Here is an 18,035-nt window from a genome sequence, read left to right as displayed (position 1 = left end):
CTTTAGTCACCTAAAGTTGGCAGTGGGGGGTGGGGAGTCAGGAGGTGGGGGTCGGGGGAGGTCCTCGGGGTTGAGTTTGGCGCAAGGGCTTCTGGGATCTCTCTCTTCCGCCCCGTGAAGAACGTGGAGCCGCCATGGGTGAGCATCCGCGCCGCGGGAAAAGCGCCACGAACGCGACGTTCGCGCGGGATCGCCGCGCTCAAAACGCTTCGCCGAGACGCCCGAGTCTTGGCGACCGCGCGCGATATGTTTTTAGCGAAGTAGGCGGTCAAAGAGACGCCGTGAGTGCGTGGGTTAGCCAGGCCGCGTGGTGTGTGTGGAGTTCTCGCTCAACATGGCGGCTTCCACCCTCCCAGCAGGCGCGCTGAAGAGGCCGCCTCGCCCTACCGCGAGCAGCTGTCACGATTCTAGCTCGCGTCGTCGTAGTTATGTCGTCTGCGGAGAGGTGGTACCACCACCGCAACGTTTGTTGTGTGGACTGCTATGCTCCCAAGCGTCTATGCGGCGCCGCCTTTACTAGGCCCGCTCTGACCACAGTGGTGAAGAATTCGTAAATGTGTTTTTTTGGGGGGTAAGATCGCGTAAATATATAAATGTGGCGTTAAACCCGCCACCACCCGACATAGCCAAGTAAGGGTTGTCGCGTAAACAGAACACGCCGAGTCGTTACTACAACCGCGCACCGGTGTGTTGGAGAGCAAATCTACAACATTCATGACTGCAGGAATTCATATTCTTGGTTCTTTCGGTAAAGTCACATCGCTTGTGTTGCGATCGAAACGTTGTGGGTTTTTTGCTTTTATTTGAGATTTTTTTTTCTATTTACGTGACTTTACTGAAAGAACCAAGAATATAAATCTACAACATTTACAATCTGAGTTTCAGATTGTAGAAACGAATTGGCTGTGTCGGGTGGTGGCGGGTTTAGGGGCACATTAACGCGATCAAACCCCAAAAAACCTTTATTATGGATGATATTGGTCGCGAAAGCCTACGTGTTAAACCAGTGGGGTGAGTTATGATCTTATAGCAACCCACCTGAATGGCCGCGGTGTGGGGGGGGAGGCTTTCATCTACCACTTGGTTGACAAAGAGCTATATTGATACTGCGGGTATATATTTTTAAGGGGCATTCGTTTCCTTTGCTAACCATGTGGCGATGCGCTCATGCACGTGGCAGGGCCAGTGCTTAAGTATAGTTCACGCGTGCTGTGATTATTGCATTTTTAACATTGGACTATTTGGAGGTTTAATTTCAGTTTCATGTATTTGGTGTAGCCCTGTGAGCCATTCGGCTCTTGAATCGGGTGCAACCGCAACAAACAAAAAACATTAACAAGAAAACATCTTAAAGTGACTATGCGCAAACACAAAAATCCAGGAAAAATAGCTAAAAACTTCCAGAAAAAGCACCGGACACCAACGCTGTGTGCAAAAATCCCAGTGGGATGGAAGTGGCAGCCAAGAAATGGAACGCATTCCAGAGGACAACCAAAATGAAAACGGCCATTGTTAGGTATAGAGCAACACGTATCGATTGCAATGGAAAAGTAATGGAACGCTTCTGAGGACGTCTTGACGAGGAGGTGAAGCAAATGAAATCAGCTCGTGTGCAGACGCCAGTTTGATACATCGCAGAATCGTGCAAGATAGCAGCTTGGGGAGAGGCCTAACATTTATACGTACAGCATGTTGAGGTTTATTCAACCGTGCTAATCGGAGGTGCAGAGGAAGGACAAGTAACGGTGGTAAAACAGTGAGGTTGGATCTTGATGTATTAACGTGGAATTCGTGCCACCAGTTGGCAAGTCGGTAGTGCTACTGGTAATAGAAGGTGGCTATGAAGAAAGCGAGAATTGGCTTGTGATTTTCGGTACTTGCTTATTTACATTTGTATATTGTTTTATATATTCGTATAATATACAAGCAATATAAATGAAATTGTAAATGGACCATATTTGGACTTGAAATAAGAGGGGTTTTGTTTATAGAGAACGGATATACCAGGGAAGCCCACCCCTAAATTGTCATGGTATTTTGAGGACACACTGTAGGTGAATCGTAAAGAGCACTTGCCACACTTCCACCCAATGCCTCGAGTGTAATGTGATCCATCTTCTTGGTTCTTTCGGAAAAGTCACGTAGAAGGAAAATAATAAAAATAAAACATAATAAAATAATTCTCACGACGTTTCGGCCACAACGCAAGCAGCCGTCCTCAGGTGAAGAACAGGTCTGTCGGAAAGACAGCGTCTGAATGAACACCATCAGACGCTGTCTTTCCGACAGACCTGTTCTTCACCTGAGGACGGTTGCTTGCGTTGTGGCCGAAATGTCGTGAGAATTATTTTATTATGTTTTATTATTTCCCTTCTACGTGACTTTACCGAAAGAACCAAGAAGATGAATCCCTGCAGTCACGAAAGCTTTAAATCGAAATATAATGTGATCAAGTGTGCGTTTTATTTGTTGTGGCCAGGTAAGTGCCGAGGTCTGCGTACCGCCAGGAAGCTGAGAAACCTGCGCCGCGAGCAGCGCTGGTCCGACAAGAGCTACAAGAAGGCTCACCTGGGCACGGCGCTCAAGGCCAACCCGTTTGGCGGAGCCTCTCACGCCAAGGGGATCGTCCTCGAAAAGATGTACGTGGTTGGGGAAGCGAGCGAGGTGGAGTGAATGTCAAGCGTGCGTTTCGTGTGTTGTGCCTATGTACGTGTGGATGTTGAACTTCTTCTGCACCGTAACGTAGCCAATCACCCCTCCGATTAGCACGGTGTTAGGTTGTAGTGGCTGGGTGGGGGGGGGAGCACAGGCAATAACGGGAATAGTGGCCAGGAGATGGTAGGAGACGAGTGAATTCTCACTGGTTTTCTGCCACTTGCGAAACTTCCGAATGGAATTGGCCAAACATTACAATGCAGGTTCCTCGTGAAAGTCTTTGGATTCGGTTAAACTTTTCTGCAAAAATCTGTAGCATGCTGTTATGTATGTTGAACCTCTTTCACACCGTATGGAGCCAACCATGCTAATCTGAAGGTACGGTTAGGTTAATGGGAGTTTTTAGGTCATGTTTTAATATTGAGAGGGAGATGTTAAACTTGTACCATGTCATTGTGAATACAATGGTCATATACTTGCACTTGTTACCTTAATCAATAATGATTGGCTTTCTTTGACTTGAATTATACCTTGAAAATGATTTTCTGCTTTATTATCTCTTTCCGTTGACAGCGGCGTTGAGGCCAAGCAGCCGAATTCCGCCATCCGCAAGTGTGTGCGTGTACAGCTCATCAAGAACGGGAAGAAGATCACCGCCTTTGTCCCCAACGATGGCTGCCTCAACTTCATTGAGGTGACCAGGCTCGGTCGATGAAACAGTTTACTGCATATTCTTGGTTCTTTCGGTAAAGTCACTGATTTTTTTTCACACCTGATAATGATTGCTTGTGTTGCAGTCGAAACGTCGTGAGAATTTTATTGTTTTATATTTTTATTTTATTTTTTCCCTTCTACGTGACTTTACTGAAAGAACCAAGAATATGAATCCCTGCAGTCACGAAAGCTTTAAATCAAGGTTACTGCATGTTAACAATTATGCATTCTTCACTTGAAAAATAATAACACTGCATGCGTGCAACTGATATGAATGAAATTCGTTGAAATGAGAGGTTGAAATTATTCATTTTGAAATAGATTAAATACATAGATAACTCTGTAATGGGAGTTTTTTGTAACTCATGGTTATGGTCAAAACTGCTGCAACAGATTTGTATTCTGATTAAGGGTCCCTTTTTTCAGGTTTTTATCCTAGATGGAGAATGATTTTCGGAAGATACAACCAAAAAGCTCAACTCTTTTTTTTCCCCACAGCTTTAACAGTAAAGAAAAGACATCAAAGGCACCATTCGTGCAAGAGTTATATTGTTACTTTAATTTACACAATTGGATGTCTCAAGGGCATTGCAATGGTGTGAATAGTGTTACTTTGTAAAGGAATTAGTTTCTCATGAGTGATACAAACCCCCAGGGTCCCATTTGGGATGCTGCCTAGTTGTAGCAATAGGCAGGAATATGCAAGAAGCAAAATATCTATATTCAAGCTAAAAGCAAAATACATATACAAGATATATATAAGATATATTTAGCTTTTTGTATCTAATTTGTTCTGCCGTATATCCAATTAGCATGTGTGGCTACGTACGGTGCGAAAGAAATTCAACATACGCATGTACATCGTCAATATTGGTCAGCCCAACACAGTCCCGGCAACATTGCCAGTTCAAACCTTTGGTCCCGATGTACATTTTGGCAAATGTCCCTTTTCATCAACAACAGCATCAACGTAGGAAATATCACCATGCTGACCTCGCGTGTATTATATCGCCGTTCGAATTGCATTTGTACTCTATGCAGCATCTGTTGGCTCTATTGGCGATTGCGATTGTTCTGACTTTAATTGTGAATCTCTTTTTTATTTTCCCCCCCTCCATCCCCGGAACCGTTCGCCCTCGCGCAGGAAAACGACGAGGTCCTGGTGGCCGGGTTCGGCCGAAAGGGCCACGCCGTGGGAGACATCCCCGGCGTTCGCTTCAAGGTGGTGAAGGTGGCCAACGTGTCGCTGCTCGCCCTCTACAAGGAGAAGAAGGAGCGGCCCCGATCATAAAGCGTCACACTGCCATGTGTGCGCAGGCGCGTTTGTGCAGTTTCATCAATAAACCCATGGACACAGTTTACTCATGTCTTGCTGGTCATTGTGCGAATGGTTCTGTAACACACACTTAGTACTTGGTCCATCCCAGGTAGTCATTGACACATCCGGGCAATCCAGTACTGCCACATTGCATGGTCTTGTCCCATCATAGGTCTTGCCCTGTAATTCTTGTAGAAGTTCTGCACTGTTTGGTTCCAGCTCCCGTGTGGTCATCTTAATTTTCCAGGACCCACTTTGTTTTTTACCAGGAAAGGCCCACTGAGCTGTAAAGCTCTTTCTGAAGTGGCCTGGCCACAAATGATACCCCAACGAAGTGGCTTATGTGGGAATGTTTTGAAGCCAAATATTCTGTTTTTAAATGTGGAGGAAAAAAATGGAGGATGTGAAGGAAAATCCATGGGGAGAACATGCAAACTCCAAATATAGAGGCATCAGTGTTGGGATTGAAACTACAACCTCCAGTTTACCAGGCCTGGAAGATAGCATCCTGCCACTGCAGCACCCAATGCACATCTAAAACTTGTCATTTTATCCAAAGAAACAGAATAATGTTGGTCTTTTTTATGATGCATATTCACACGAGGGCATGTTAACACATGGGTGTGTCATGCTTTTTATACACAACCATTGTTTTGCAATTTGATGTTTGTGGATAGAAAGTTTTTTTCAAAGCCATTTTTAAGTTGAAAATAACTGGTTTAGGGCAACAAGTGAGTGAAATTAAATCCGGGATAACAGTCTCGACATTGTACTTAATGGCAACGAGGCTGTTTTTCAAATGGCCAAAATTTGAACGGTTAACTGGACAGCCAGCTGTGTGATTAGCAGAGGTGTGGACTCGAGTCATGTGACTTGGACTCGAGTCAGACTCGAGTCATGAATTTGATGACTTGCGACTCGACTTGGACTTGCATAACAATGACTGTCCCACCTATGAGATGTGGACTCGAGTCATGTGACTTGGACTCGAGTCAGACTCGAGTCATGAATTTGATGACTTGCGACTCGACTTGGACTTGCATAACAATGACTTTGTCCCACCTCTGGTGATTAGTCATAAGTCGACATCCAATGACTCAACGTCCCAAGTGGGTTGTCGAGTGATGTGCGTACCAGTGGCTGACGTTACTGTCAATGTAAGTCATCTAGAGATGTTGCACCCAACACGGAATGAACCATTAGCTTGTCCATTAACAAGTGTTTATTAAATTAATTCGTTTTTATATATGTATTTGTAATTACAACCTGAGTCATGTAATCACTGTAGTAGGAACCCGTGGAACTTCTGTAGTAAAAGGATGGTGAAAATGTACGTTTCATCATCCGACACCTCACCAATGTCGCGTGACGTCATAAATTGCCCGCTCCTGCGTCACGACGTCATCACTCCCTGTCCACTTTACCCGTTGTCGCGTGACCTCAACCCATCTCACCACCACCCAAGTCCAGCGTGACGTCATCCCTTCACTCGACCAGTGGGGTGTGACGTCATCACTCACATCTTCATCGCAATCTTTCGTGACGTCGGTACTCCGCTCCCCAACATCCCAGTGCCTCTGAGGTCATCAACCCCGCCATCTCAGCCCAATCAGCCCCTCCCCACCTCCTCACCAGCGTGGTGTGACGTCATAACCCCCTTCATCACCTGGCCAAACTGTTATCTTTTCCTGTGTGTCCCGGTGTGCGTTACAGACAAACAAGCGTGTTGATTTAGAAGAGATCTGCGGTATGCCGAACACTCCTGATAGCCAGAAAGGCTCCTCACTTCCGTGTTAATGTTGCCACTAGAGGGCACCATACACCAGCCTCGCAGCTCCAACTCCGTGCAAGTTCACGTTATATCAGTGTTCTTCACTTATTTTCAGAGGGGGGAGGGTGGCAATTTCGCCGACGAGACATCATCAGTGTGAGGGCCGCCACACCATTTGAAACCACCGGGGGTTTGACAGCAGCACGATAATAAGGGGTGCCTTCACTATGTGTGTATTATTTGTGCACTATTTGTGTGTTATGTGTGTATTATAATTGTCGGGGGCCGCGCGAAAGACCACCAGGGCCTCCACAGTGGCCCCTGGTGACCTTGCGTTGAAGAAGAACACTGCATTGTATGATCACATGAAACCCCCTTCTGATCTTCCCACATGATAGGCTAACACGTGATGACAACACCCTTCTATTGGAGACCGGAAACAGGAAGACCTCTTCACAATTCTGGCAAATCGCCTGATGAGGCTGGTTGCAATCACCAACGAAACGTCGTACTCGAAATGTAAACGTTGTGGGTTTACTCTCCAACACACCGATGTGCTGAAGCAGTAACCAATTGGCACGTTTTGTTTACAGGATAAACCGTACTAATTGGCTGTGTCGGGTGGTGGCGGGTTTCACGACGCATTCATATTTATGCAATCTCACACCCCCCCCCCCCCCCACAAAAAAAAATCGGAAAATCACCTGACTGCATTGGGATACTGCGGTGGTAACTTAAGCTGAATGTTTAGAGACGGAGAGGGGAACATTTCCTTTGTGTAAGCTTCCCAGCAGCTGGTATAAATTGTTAGTCAAGCTGCCATGTATAAGCACTGCGCGTGCTTCAAGAGTTGTAGCGGAACGTTGCCCCCCACCCCGCAGTGGAACACAGCTGCCACAGACAGAAGTACTGGCACCAACACACGCGGCTCAAATATACAATATCACAGCGAGTGGAAGAAGGAGCCTTCTGCATCATTGTGTAATGAGCGACTTCCATGACACATCATGTAGAGGGTAAGTCTTTTATTTCTCACACTGGGCACAACACAGACCAACCTTATTCTTTTCACTCTGAGTACAACACTTCAATATTAGAGTCTCTACTGGCTACACACAGCCGATCACTCGGCGTGGTCCCACCGCCTTCACTCGGCCACGCTGCTGGCTGGCGGCGTGACGATGACGGCGATGGAAACCACGCAGGAGATCTTCCACGTGGCCAGACGACGGAGAGAGATGTTGGCGAGCAGCAAAGCAGCCAAGAATCCACGCCCGAGCCCCGGGTCCACTCCCCCTTATATCCCCCCAGGCGTGGCTAGGCCCCGCCTCTGGCCACGCCCTCTCGTGGAATCTTCGATCAGGTTCCCGGAGTATCTCGGCTAACCCCACCTGTTACCTTTGCCCCAGATACACCTCCTTCTCTGATTGGTTGTTACTTCAACCGTGGCCGTCCCCGTGCTTCTGTTTCCTGGGCAGCAGGTGTCACCATGGCATTACAATTGTAAAACACTCCCCTCCTCCATATGTCAACACGTGAGCCTTCCCCATCGCTGGAAGAGTGACCACGCATGGCTTAGCGAGAGAGCGTTCATCGCTTGTCACAGAGGTTCACGCGGATCGAATCCAGCAACCGCCCTGGTTATTACTGCGGTGCGTTGATAGCTAACAATCAGCAGTCACTGCCCCCTACTGGTATAGACTCCTGAACTGAACTAAACTTTCTTTATATTTCATCATTAGACCTCCTTTGCCAGTACCAAAATATAATAATAGGGCTTTTCCCCTTTTTTGTGGCAACAAAACTGAAACCTTTTTACGAGGATTCATGTCTGCATTAACCACAATATTTGCATTTGACTGCGAGTATTGTGGTTAATGCAGACATCAATCCTTGTAAACAGGTTTCAGCTTAGTTGCCAGAAAAAAGGGTAAAAACCCTATTATTATTATTATATATTTTATATATTACCAGGTAAGGCCCACTGAGCGGTGTAGCTATTTTTTCAGAAGCGACCTGGCCACAAATTAGAACTCAACGTAGTGGATTATCATCGTGTGGAAATGTATAGCAGCGGCCAAATACTCTAAACGTATATTTCTAAATGTGCAAGGAAAACCCGGAGGAAAATCCACGTGACCACGGGGAGATAGAACTTGCAAACTCCAAATATACAGCAGGCGTCAGGGTCGTGATCGAACCCACGACCTCCTGTATATTAGGCGAGATAGGTAACATCTAGCTCCCATGGTGAAGGTCACACTTGCAAATCAGATTGCCCTCGTCCATTGAGTTGCGTCACCTGGTGAAACAAAATGCACTTGAACGACAACACCTCCGCTACCATTCCAGGTCGCAAGATAGGTTTACAAAAAAACATATCGTAGAGCACCAAAACGACATTGCGGCCCAACACAGCCAAGATGTGTCCCACGAAGCGTCTTGGAGTCAACTGCCGAACTACGGCTCACTGAGACACAAGGAGATGCAGATCAGTGAGATGAGCAGATACGGTACACAATAGACAAGAAAAGCTACGGACCAACATCTAACTAAAGAACTCTGGTTTAGTGAGTGGGCTCCAACATCTCATTCTGGTGGGGGGGGGGGGGCATTTAGTCACAATGAAATGTCGGAGACATTGGTAAGGGGCCGTCCATAAATGACGTCACGCGATTGTGGACGATTTTTGACCCCCCCCCCCTCATCGTCACACGGCGTCACAAAAAGTCAGACCCCCCCTCAAATATGACGTCACAAAGCTCTGCCCCCCCCCCCAAAAAGTAAAACATGCTTCAAATCGCTTTAAACTATTGTCATTGTAGTGCGTATTTAATGTGGCGCTGCACTCTGATGTTGTAGGAGAAAACATTTATAAAAAAGTATATTTAATTAAGTAGAACGTGTTGTCTATATTTATTTAAAGTTGCGCATTTTGATGTGACGTCACATTTCTCACCCCCCCCCCCCTCGTCACACATCGTCACAAATGTCTGACCCCCCCCCCCCCCAGGTGCGTGACGTAATTTATGCACGTCCCTAATGTGAAACGCTCATAATAATAATTGTATCTCACAGCGTTATTCCACTCAGAGGCGCAAGGAAGCGCAGACAGGCGGAAAGGCAGCCCCACGTGATATGCCGGCGTCAAATTCCACCCGCGTCCTCTATATATGAAGGTGTCATCAGCCAATAATTGAGTGTTTACACGTGTGTGGAAACCAGAGCAGATGTGCTCGCAACACTATCCTCAGCACGTCGAATAGATGAAGTCCACATTTGCTGTACCGCTTCTCCTGGCTAGCCAGGCTATGGCCCCTCGACGTCCACGGGGAGGGAGTTTTGCAGCATTGGAGCTGTCATCCACCAACCCTCGCCGCCTCCACAGTGCTGGAGTGAATGCACTGCATGTATGTTGAACTTCTTTTTCACCGTACGTAGCCAACCGCGATGATCGGAGGTGCGGGGGAAGGACAACAAACTAGACACAAAAAGCACTTCTAAAGAAATTAGTATGTATCTAGATTTAAAAGTGCATAGCTCCAGTGGCTTCCTAATATCGGAAGCAGGAGCGTTCCAGACGGCCGCAGCAGCGCATCTGAAAGCGCGCGATGCGGTGACTGCCTTTGTTCGATGGCCAGCCTAAAGCCGCTGCTGCTGTTGCTGCGAGGATGACCCTAGTTCGAGTGATGATGGTTCGTGCTCCTTGGCGAGGTCAGCGAGGTATCGTGGTTCATTTGTGGCAAGCGCTTCGTGTGTAGTGAGCGCGACCTCATGTATAACGTATTCGTTCGTCAGCTGGAAGCCAATTCATCTCAGCGGGCACTGGACGGGACGTGGTCGGACTACAGACCACCTGCGTAGCCACCGTCGCTGGGGCAATAATCAGAAAGTCTGAATATGTATTTGTTCTGGAGGAATCCGATGAGCAATAAAGCTCTTCTTTACCCCGCATACTTCAGCAGGTTATTGTCTTGCTGTGGTTGTCCCATCTGATGACGATTGCTTGTGTTGCGATCGAAACGTTCGTGATCTATTATTTTTCTACCTACGTGACTTCAACGAAAAAACCAAAGATTATGGATTCCTGCAGTCACGAAAGCTTCAAATCAAAGCTCTTCTTCACAAGTCCAGTAAGGGGCACGGGGTTATGACGTTACAACAACAAACTAAACAACATGATCGTGCAAAGTACAGGAAAGCCAAACAAACCCCCCAATATAGAACATACACATACAACTAAACCATCCCCATCCTTAGCATTGCTAGCACACGGTGGTATGCATTCCCTCCCGTTTCCTCCGTCGTATCTCTGTGCTGGGAGACGACTTTGCTGTAATGGGTGCAAATTATGAGTCGTCGTATTTCCTCCGGCCCCACCTTTCGTTGACACGGGTCTCGTAACACGAAACCCAAAATTGCTTCCTTTATTTTTCCCAACAGCTGCCGATTAACGATTTAAAATGAATCAACGTACGGGGGGGGGGGTGTCCATGAAGAGGTATTAACGGCGCTTCGAATCATCCGAAGAGCCGTACGCAGCTGGAAGGATTTGCGGGACCATGACCACGTGGGTCTGTGCCCACGAATCGGGGGGGGGGGGGGCGTCGATGATCCGACTGAACGACTCAGGGTATTACTACTATAATAGGCTAGAAATGTGTGTAACGCGCGTGACCTCACTCCACATGCCCCCCCCACCCCGTCATTAATAATAAAATAATCATGAGCGGGTGGATTTTTACACTCACGCGGAAGAAGGTCGAGTGGAAAGATCTTTTTTTTCGCACTGTCGCTTCAAATATGACGACGTTTCTTTATAGAAACTGACGGTCAAAGATAAAAATACGCAGCACAGTGCTGCATCCGTACTTGACGTCACCGAAAAGAGCCTCCCCCTCCCCCCGTCATTAATATCATAAGCAAGAAAAATGTTTACGCAAATTCGCTTTAAATTTGACGTTTCTTTATTGAAAGTTACTCAAATAAATAACTCTACGCAGACGTTTCTTTACGTACATATTACAGCTTCCGTTGTAGGACGGGCAAAAGGCGAGTTATCAAAGAATTACAATGAACCGGCGGTTTTGAACTGCCTGTTGTTTGAAAAATGTTGGTCAACGTTGTTCGTGATACACGTGAGAGGTGTTTTTTTGTCTCCCCCCCTCGCCCGCCTCGCCCGCCTCGCCTAACCGTGACGCTTGGTGATCTGCTGCTCTAGCAGAAGACGACGGAGACGTGAGACACAGTCACAGCTCAGATGTTGACAAACACGCGGTTCGGGGATCGACACTTTTTACGCACTGGAGGCCAAACCCGCACGTATTTCTCAGTCAGCACGAGGTCTGTCTGTCATCACTGTGCAGTTTACCGCAGTTTTTGAAAAAAAAATTCTTTAAATCAGATGTGTGTGTGGTTAGTTTGTTGTCCTTCACCTGCACCTCCGATAAGCGCGGTTGGCTACGTACGATGCGAAAAAAGTTCAACATAGTAACAAAATATACATAATCATACTCAAATCCCTCTCGAGAAAAAACATTTATTTTTATACAACCCATCACAATAATCAATATTCTTGGTTTTTCGGTAAAGTCACGTAGATAGAAAATAAAAAATAACAAAATAATGTTTTAATAAAAGCAAAAAAACCCACGACGTTTCGATCGCAACACAGGCGGTCTTCATCTGGCACGTCGTGGGTTTTTTTGCTTTTATTTTAAATAAAAATTTTATTTTATTATTTTAATTTTCTACCTATGTGACTTTACCGAAATAACCAATAATATTAATTTCTGCAGTCACGAAAGCTTCAAATCAAGAATGCATATATTATCAAAGTACGTTTTTTGTTAGCATTCTGACCACAAGTATTGTGGTTAATACAGACATGATTCCTTGCAAAAGGTTTCAGTTTGGTGTTTTAACATTTTAACACCTGTTTTGTTGCCAGAAATAAGGGGAAACCCTATTCTCATATTTGTCTTTATTTTTTGTATGAGGAACGGTAACGTAATGATTTGCGTGCTGCGCTACGAACCCGGCAACCCGTGTTCCATTCCCTCTCACTGCCAATACCAATGTCGATCATTTGAACCTGTCTAGGGTCTCCTCGAGGTCGACTCAGCCTCAGATGAGTACCTAATGCGGTTTGCGAAAATCGCCACTAGGGAGACAAAGGCGGCCAGGCGTGGTGCGGGCCACCCGTCTCCACGTGTGCTGTGCCGGCCTTGACAGGTGCTCGCTAAGCGCACTTGACCCTACAGCCTTGGTCTTTGTGTGTAGTTTTATGGTTTCGGATTAAACCGCTGTCTACTGATAATTCTTTAATGATGGATATGCTACCCTTGCTGAACGTCCTGTGCGTTGCACATTTCCACCAAGAACACAAACAACCGCCACTTAGCGACTCATGCCGCGACCCTTTAAATCTGTTAATTCGCGGGATTAAACCCGTCAACTATGCAACACTTGCATCCGCACGGCACTCCGCGGTCACGGCTCTCGCAAGGGCTCGGTGACTCTCCGCCACGTGCTGCTTCGTGGCGCGGGGGACTCCGTCGGCCGCGTTCATGTTCGCCCTTTCTCACCAGGAGGAGTGGGGGGGATGTCGTGTTTGCCACGATAGGGCGATGCGAGATATATCGTACGATAGAGAATCAAGGCCGTAGCCATGGAGTCAACATTGGGGGGGGGGAATAAATCTTCCAGGGGGTCTGGGGGTCCCCCCCCCCCCCCGAGAAAAAAATAAATAAAAAATAAAACGAATTTTCTGCCTAAAATATAACAAAATTCACCAACACATGGGATGGACTTTTTTTTTTACAATAATGTCTAATAGTGTATTGTATTACATTGCTCTGTTTTTTCTTTTTTACATTTTCTTGTTTCATTGTATGTAATGGCAGAGATTAGGCATTAACAACATGCAACCATAACCACAATCATATAAACGGAAATCAATTTTATAGCAATATACTGGGAGGGACATTTTTATCATATTTGAATATTGGGGGAGGGGGATGTGTCCCCCCTCCCCCAATATATATATTATAATTACGGCCTTGATAGAAATCCACGATAATTGTGGCGTCAGTTTTCGTTAGCCTAGTTTGTGCGTTTGAAATGGTTGTACAAGTCCAATTTCCTGACAATGCCTGTGAAATAACAGACGCGATTGTGAACGTGTTGAACGCATTCGCGACGCATCGCACATTACCATGCTTGTGTTGACGCTTCGCAATTAAAAGAATAACAACTTTGAAACAAAACAAGAGTACTACGACTAAGCGTGGATTTACTGGATAAACAACTCAATTGCCATCATCATCATAATTATTGTTGCTGTTGAATAAAAGCCGTGCCTCCCAGCGCATTATGCTTTCTTCATACCTGTCAACCCCTCATCGGTGCGCTACCTTATTACAGACCAATTCAGACACCTTAATGGTCACCCCGTGCCCTTATAAATCTCAACATTCATCCTACAAAGTCCCATCACCACAAGGGAGAAACACAAACAAATAAGACGAAACAAAAATGTGCCCGTATTGAAACTGATGAACGTCGTATGGACCTGAAAACTCAATTTCCCTGTGCAAGAATACGGGGTACACCGTGTGGGTTCGGATATGTGAAGAGGTGGGTAGCCTGAACCGCCACATCAAGTTCATGTATTAGGTATAGCCCTGTGAGCCATTCGGCTCTTGAATCGGGTGCAACCGCAACAAACAAAAACATGAACAAGAAAACATCTTAAAGTGACTATGTGACTAAGTGCAAACAGAAAATCCAAGAAAAGACAGCAAAATATTGCAAAAAAAACACCGTACACCAACGCTGTGCAAAAATCCCAGTGGGATGCAAGTCAAACAACAACCACAATACAACTTAGATTAAGGCCATCAGTCTTACTCCGTACTACAACAAACAAACATGGCCAAACCAGTAAACTTTTGGAAATCACCAAAATAAAGCAATGAAACAGTGATCATAGGAACTGTGAACGAATTTTCACAATAAACGATAAACAACATGTACTACCAAAACATGAAGAGGGGTGGGTGGCCAGAACCCCGCCCGGCCGCCTTTGTCTCTCCCCGAGTGGCGATATTTCGAGGGGGCTGAGTCGACCCACACGACGAACCCACCGACCGCACGTGCCGCAAGAGCGGCTCGTCACGTGCAGGGAAGGGAGCGCCACCCGCCCTCCCTCCCCCCTCCTCCATCCCTCCCTCCCCCCTCCTCCATCCCTCCCTCCCCCCTCCTCCATCCCTCCCTCCCCCCTCCTCCATCCCTCCCTACCCCCTCCTCCATCCCTCCCCCCTCCTCCATCCCTCCCTCCCCCCTCCTCCATCCATCCCTCCCCCCTCCTCCATCCCTCCCTCCCCCCTCCTCCATCCCTCCCTACCCCCTCCTCCATCCCTCCCCCCTCCTCATCCCTCCTCCCCCTCCTCCATCCATCCCTCCCCCCTCCTCCATCCCTCCCTCCCCCCTCCTCCATCCCTCCCTACCCCCCTCCTCCATCCCTCCCTCCCCCCTCCTCCATCCCTCCCTCCCCCCTCCTCCATCCCTCCCCCCTCCTCCATCCCTCCCTCCCCCCCTCCTCCATCCCTCCCTCCCCCCTCCTCCATCCCTCCCTCCCCCCTCCTCCATCCCTCCTCCCCCCTCCTCCATCCCTCCCTACCCCCCTCCTCCATCCCTCCCCTCCCCCCTCCTCCATCCCTCCCCCCTCCTCCATCCTCCCTCCCCCCTCCTCCATCCTCCCTACCCCCCCCTCCATCCTCCCCCTCCTCCATCCCTCCCTCCCCCCTCCTCCATCCCTCCCTCCCCCCTCCTCCATCCCTCCCTACCCCCTCCTCCATCCTCCCCCCTCCTCCATCCCTCCTCCCCCCTCCTCCATCCCTCCCTCCTCCTCCATCTCTCCCCCCTCCTCCATCCTCCTCCCTCCCTCCCCCCTCCTCCATCCCTCCCCCCTCCATCCTCCCCCTCCTCCATCCTCCCTCCCCTCCTCCATCCCTCCCTCCCTCCTCCGCCATCCCTCCCTCCCCCCTCCTCCATCCCTCCCTCCCCCCTCCTCCATCCCTCCCTCCCCCCTCCTCCATCCTTCCCCCCTACACCATCCCTCCCTCCCCCCCATCCTCCTCCCTCCCTCCCCTCCTCCATCCCTCCCCACCTCCCCCTCCTCCATCCCTCCTCCCCCCTCCTCCATCCCTCCCTTCCCCCTCCTCCATCCCTCCCCCCTCCTCCATCCCTCCCTCCCCCCTCCTCCATCCCTCCCTCCCCCTCCTCCATCCCTCCCTCCCCCTCCTCCATCCCTCCCTACCCCCTCCTCCATCCCTCCCTACCCCCCCTCCTCCATCCCTCCTTCCCCCTCCTCCATCCCTCCCTACCCCCTCCTCCATCCCTCCCTCCCCCCTCCTCCATCCCTCCCTCCCCCCTCCTCCATCCCTCCCTACCCCCCTCCTCCATCCCTCCCCCCTCCTCCATCCCTCCCTCCCCCCTCCTCCATCCATCCCTCCCCCCCTCCTCCATCCCTCCCTCCCCCCTCCTCCATCCCTCCCTCCTCCCTCCTCCATCCCTCCCTCCCCCCTCCTCCATCCCTCCCTCCCCCCTCTCCATCCCTCCTCCATCCCTCCCTCCCCCCTCCTCCATCCCTCCCTCCCCCCTCCTCCATCCCTCCCTCCCCCCTCCTCCATCCCTCCCTACCCCCTCCTCCATCCCTCCCTCCCCCCTCCTCCATCCCTCCCTCCCCCCTCCTCCATCCCTCCCTTCCCCCTCCTCCATCCCTCCCCCCTCCTCCATCCCTCCCTCCCCCTCCTCCATCCCTCCCTCCCCCATCCTCCATCCCTCCCTCCCCCCTCCTCCATCCCTCCCTACCCCCTCCTCCATCCCTCCCTCCCCCCTCCTCCATCACTCCCTTCCCCCCTCCTCCATCCCTCCCTACCCCCTCCTCCATCCCTCCCTCCCCCCCTCCTCCATCCCTCCCTCCCCCCTCCCTCCATCCCTCCCTACCCCCTCCTCATCCTCCCTCCCCCCTCCTCCATCCCTCTCTCCCCCCTCCTCCATCCCTCCCCCCCTCCTCCATCCCATCCCTCCCCCCTCCTCCATCCCTCCCTCCCCCCTCCATCCCTCCCTCCCCCCTCCTCCATCCCTCCCTCCCCCCTCCTCCATCCCTCCCTCCCCCCTCCTCCTCCCTCCCCCCTCCTCCATCCCTCCCTCCCCCCTCCTCCATCCCTCCCTCCCCCTCCTCCATCCCTCCCTCCCCCCTCCTCCATCCCTCCCTCCCCCCTCCTCCATCCCTCCCTCCCCCCTCCTCCATCCCTCCCTCCCCCTCCTCCATCCCTCCCTACCCCCTCCTCCATCCCTCCTTCCCCCCTCCTCCATCCCTCCCTCCCTCCTCCTCCATCCCTCCCCCCTCCTCCATCCCTCCCTCCCCCCCTCCTCCATCCCTCCCTCCCCCCTCCTCCATCCCTCCCTCCCCCCTCCTCCATCCCTCCCTCCCCCCTCCTCCATCCCTCCCTCCCCCCTCCTCCATCCCTCCCTCCCCCCTCCTCCATCCCTCCCTCCCCCCCTCCTCCATCCCTCCCCCCTCCTCCATTCCCTCCCTCCCCCCCTCCTCCATCCCTCCCTCCCCCCTCCTCCATCCCTCCCTCCCCCCTCCTCCATCCCTCCCTCGCTCCTCCTCCATCTCTCCCCCCCTCCTCCATCCCTCCCTCCCCCCTCCTCCATCCCTCCCCCCTCCTCCATCCCTCCCCCCTCCTCCATCCCTCCCTCCCCCCTCCTCCATCCCTCCCTCCCTCCTCCGCCATCCCTCCCTATCCCCTCCTCCATCCCTCCCTCCCCCCTCCTCCATCCCTCCCTCCCCCCTCCTCCATCCTTCCCCCCTACTCCATCCCTCCCTCCCCCCCTCCTCCATCCCTCCCTCCCCCTCCTCCATCCCTCCCCACCCTCCCCCCTCCTCCATCCCTCCCTCCCACCTCCTCCATCCCTCCCTCCCCCCTCCATCCTCCCCCCTCCTCCATCCCTCCCTCCCCCTCCTCCATCCCTCCCTCCCCCCTCCTCCATCCCTCCCTCCCCCCTCCGCCATCCCTCCCTACCCCCTCCTCCATCCCTCCTACCCCTCCTCCATCCCTCCTTCCCCCCTCCTCCATCCCCCCTACCCCTCCTCCATCCCTCCTCCCCCTCCTCCATCCATCCCTCCCCCCCTCCTCCATCCCTCCCTCCCCCCTCCTCCATCCATCCCTCCCCCCTCCTCCATCCCTCCCTCCCCCTCCTCCATCCCTCCCTCCTCCCTCCTCCATCCCTCCCTCCCCCTCCTCCATCCCTCCCTCCCCCCTCCTCCATCCCTCCTCCATCCCTCCCTCCCCCTCCTCCATCCCTCCCTCCCCCCTCCTCCATCCCTCCCTCCCCCCTCCTCCATCCCTCCCTACCCCCTCCTCCATCCTCCCTCCCCCCTCCTCCATCCCTCCCTCCCCCCTCCTCCATCCCTCCCTCCCCCTCCTCCATCCCTCCCCCCTCCTCCATCCCTCCCTCCCCCTCCTCCATCCCTCCCTCCCCCATCCTCCATCCCTCCCTCCC

General features: G+C 50.9%; 1 protein-coding gene across 1 annotated transcript; it reads left to right on the top strand.

The window, feature by feature from the left end:
- The first annotated feature begins 30 nt into the window (after positions 1 to 30).
- Positions 31 to 4,730, top strand: RPS23 (ribosomal protein S23). The gene is made up of 4 exons (XM_078614561.1): positions 31 to 138; positions 2,480 to 2,639; positions 3,229 to 3,349; positions 4,514 to 4,730. Exons 1-4 carry the CDS (start codon positions 135 to 137, stop codon positions 4,658 to 4,660), a joined length of 432 nt encoding a protein of 143 aa, XP_078470687.1. The 5' UTR covers positions 31 to 134; the 3' UTR covers positions 4,661 to 4,730.
- Positions 4,731 to 18,035: the final 13,305 nt, after the last annotated feature.

This window comes from Lampetra planeri, chromosome 44, assembly GCF_965212315.1.
Source record: "Lampetra planeri chromosome 44, kcLamPlan1.2.h2, whole genome shotgun sequence".
NCBI lineage: Eukaryota > Metazoa > Chordata > Hyperoartia > Petromyzontiformes > Petromyzontidae > Lampetra > Lampetra planeri.
The sequence above is the reverse complement of the archived record's forward strand: the minus strand, read 5'-3'. Positions and strand labels throughout refer to the sequence as shown.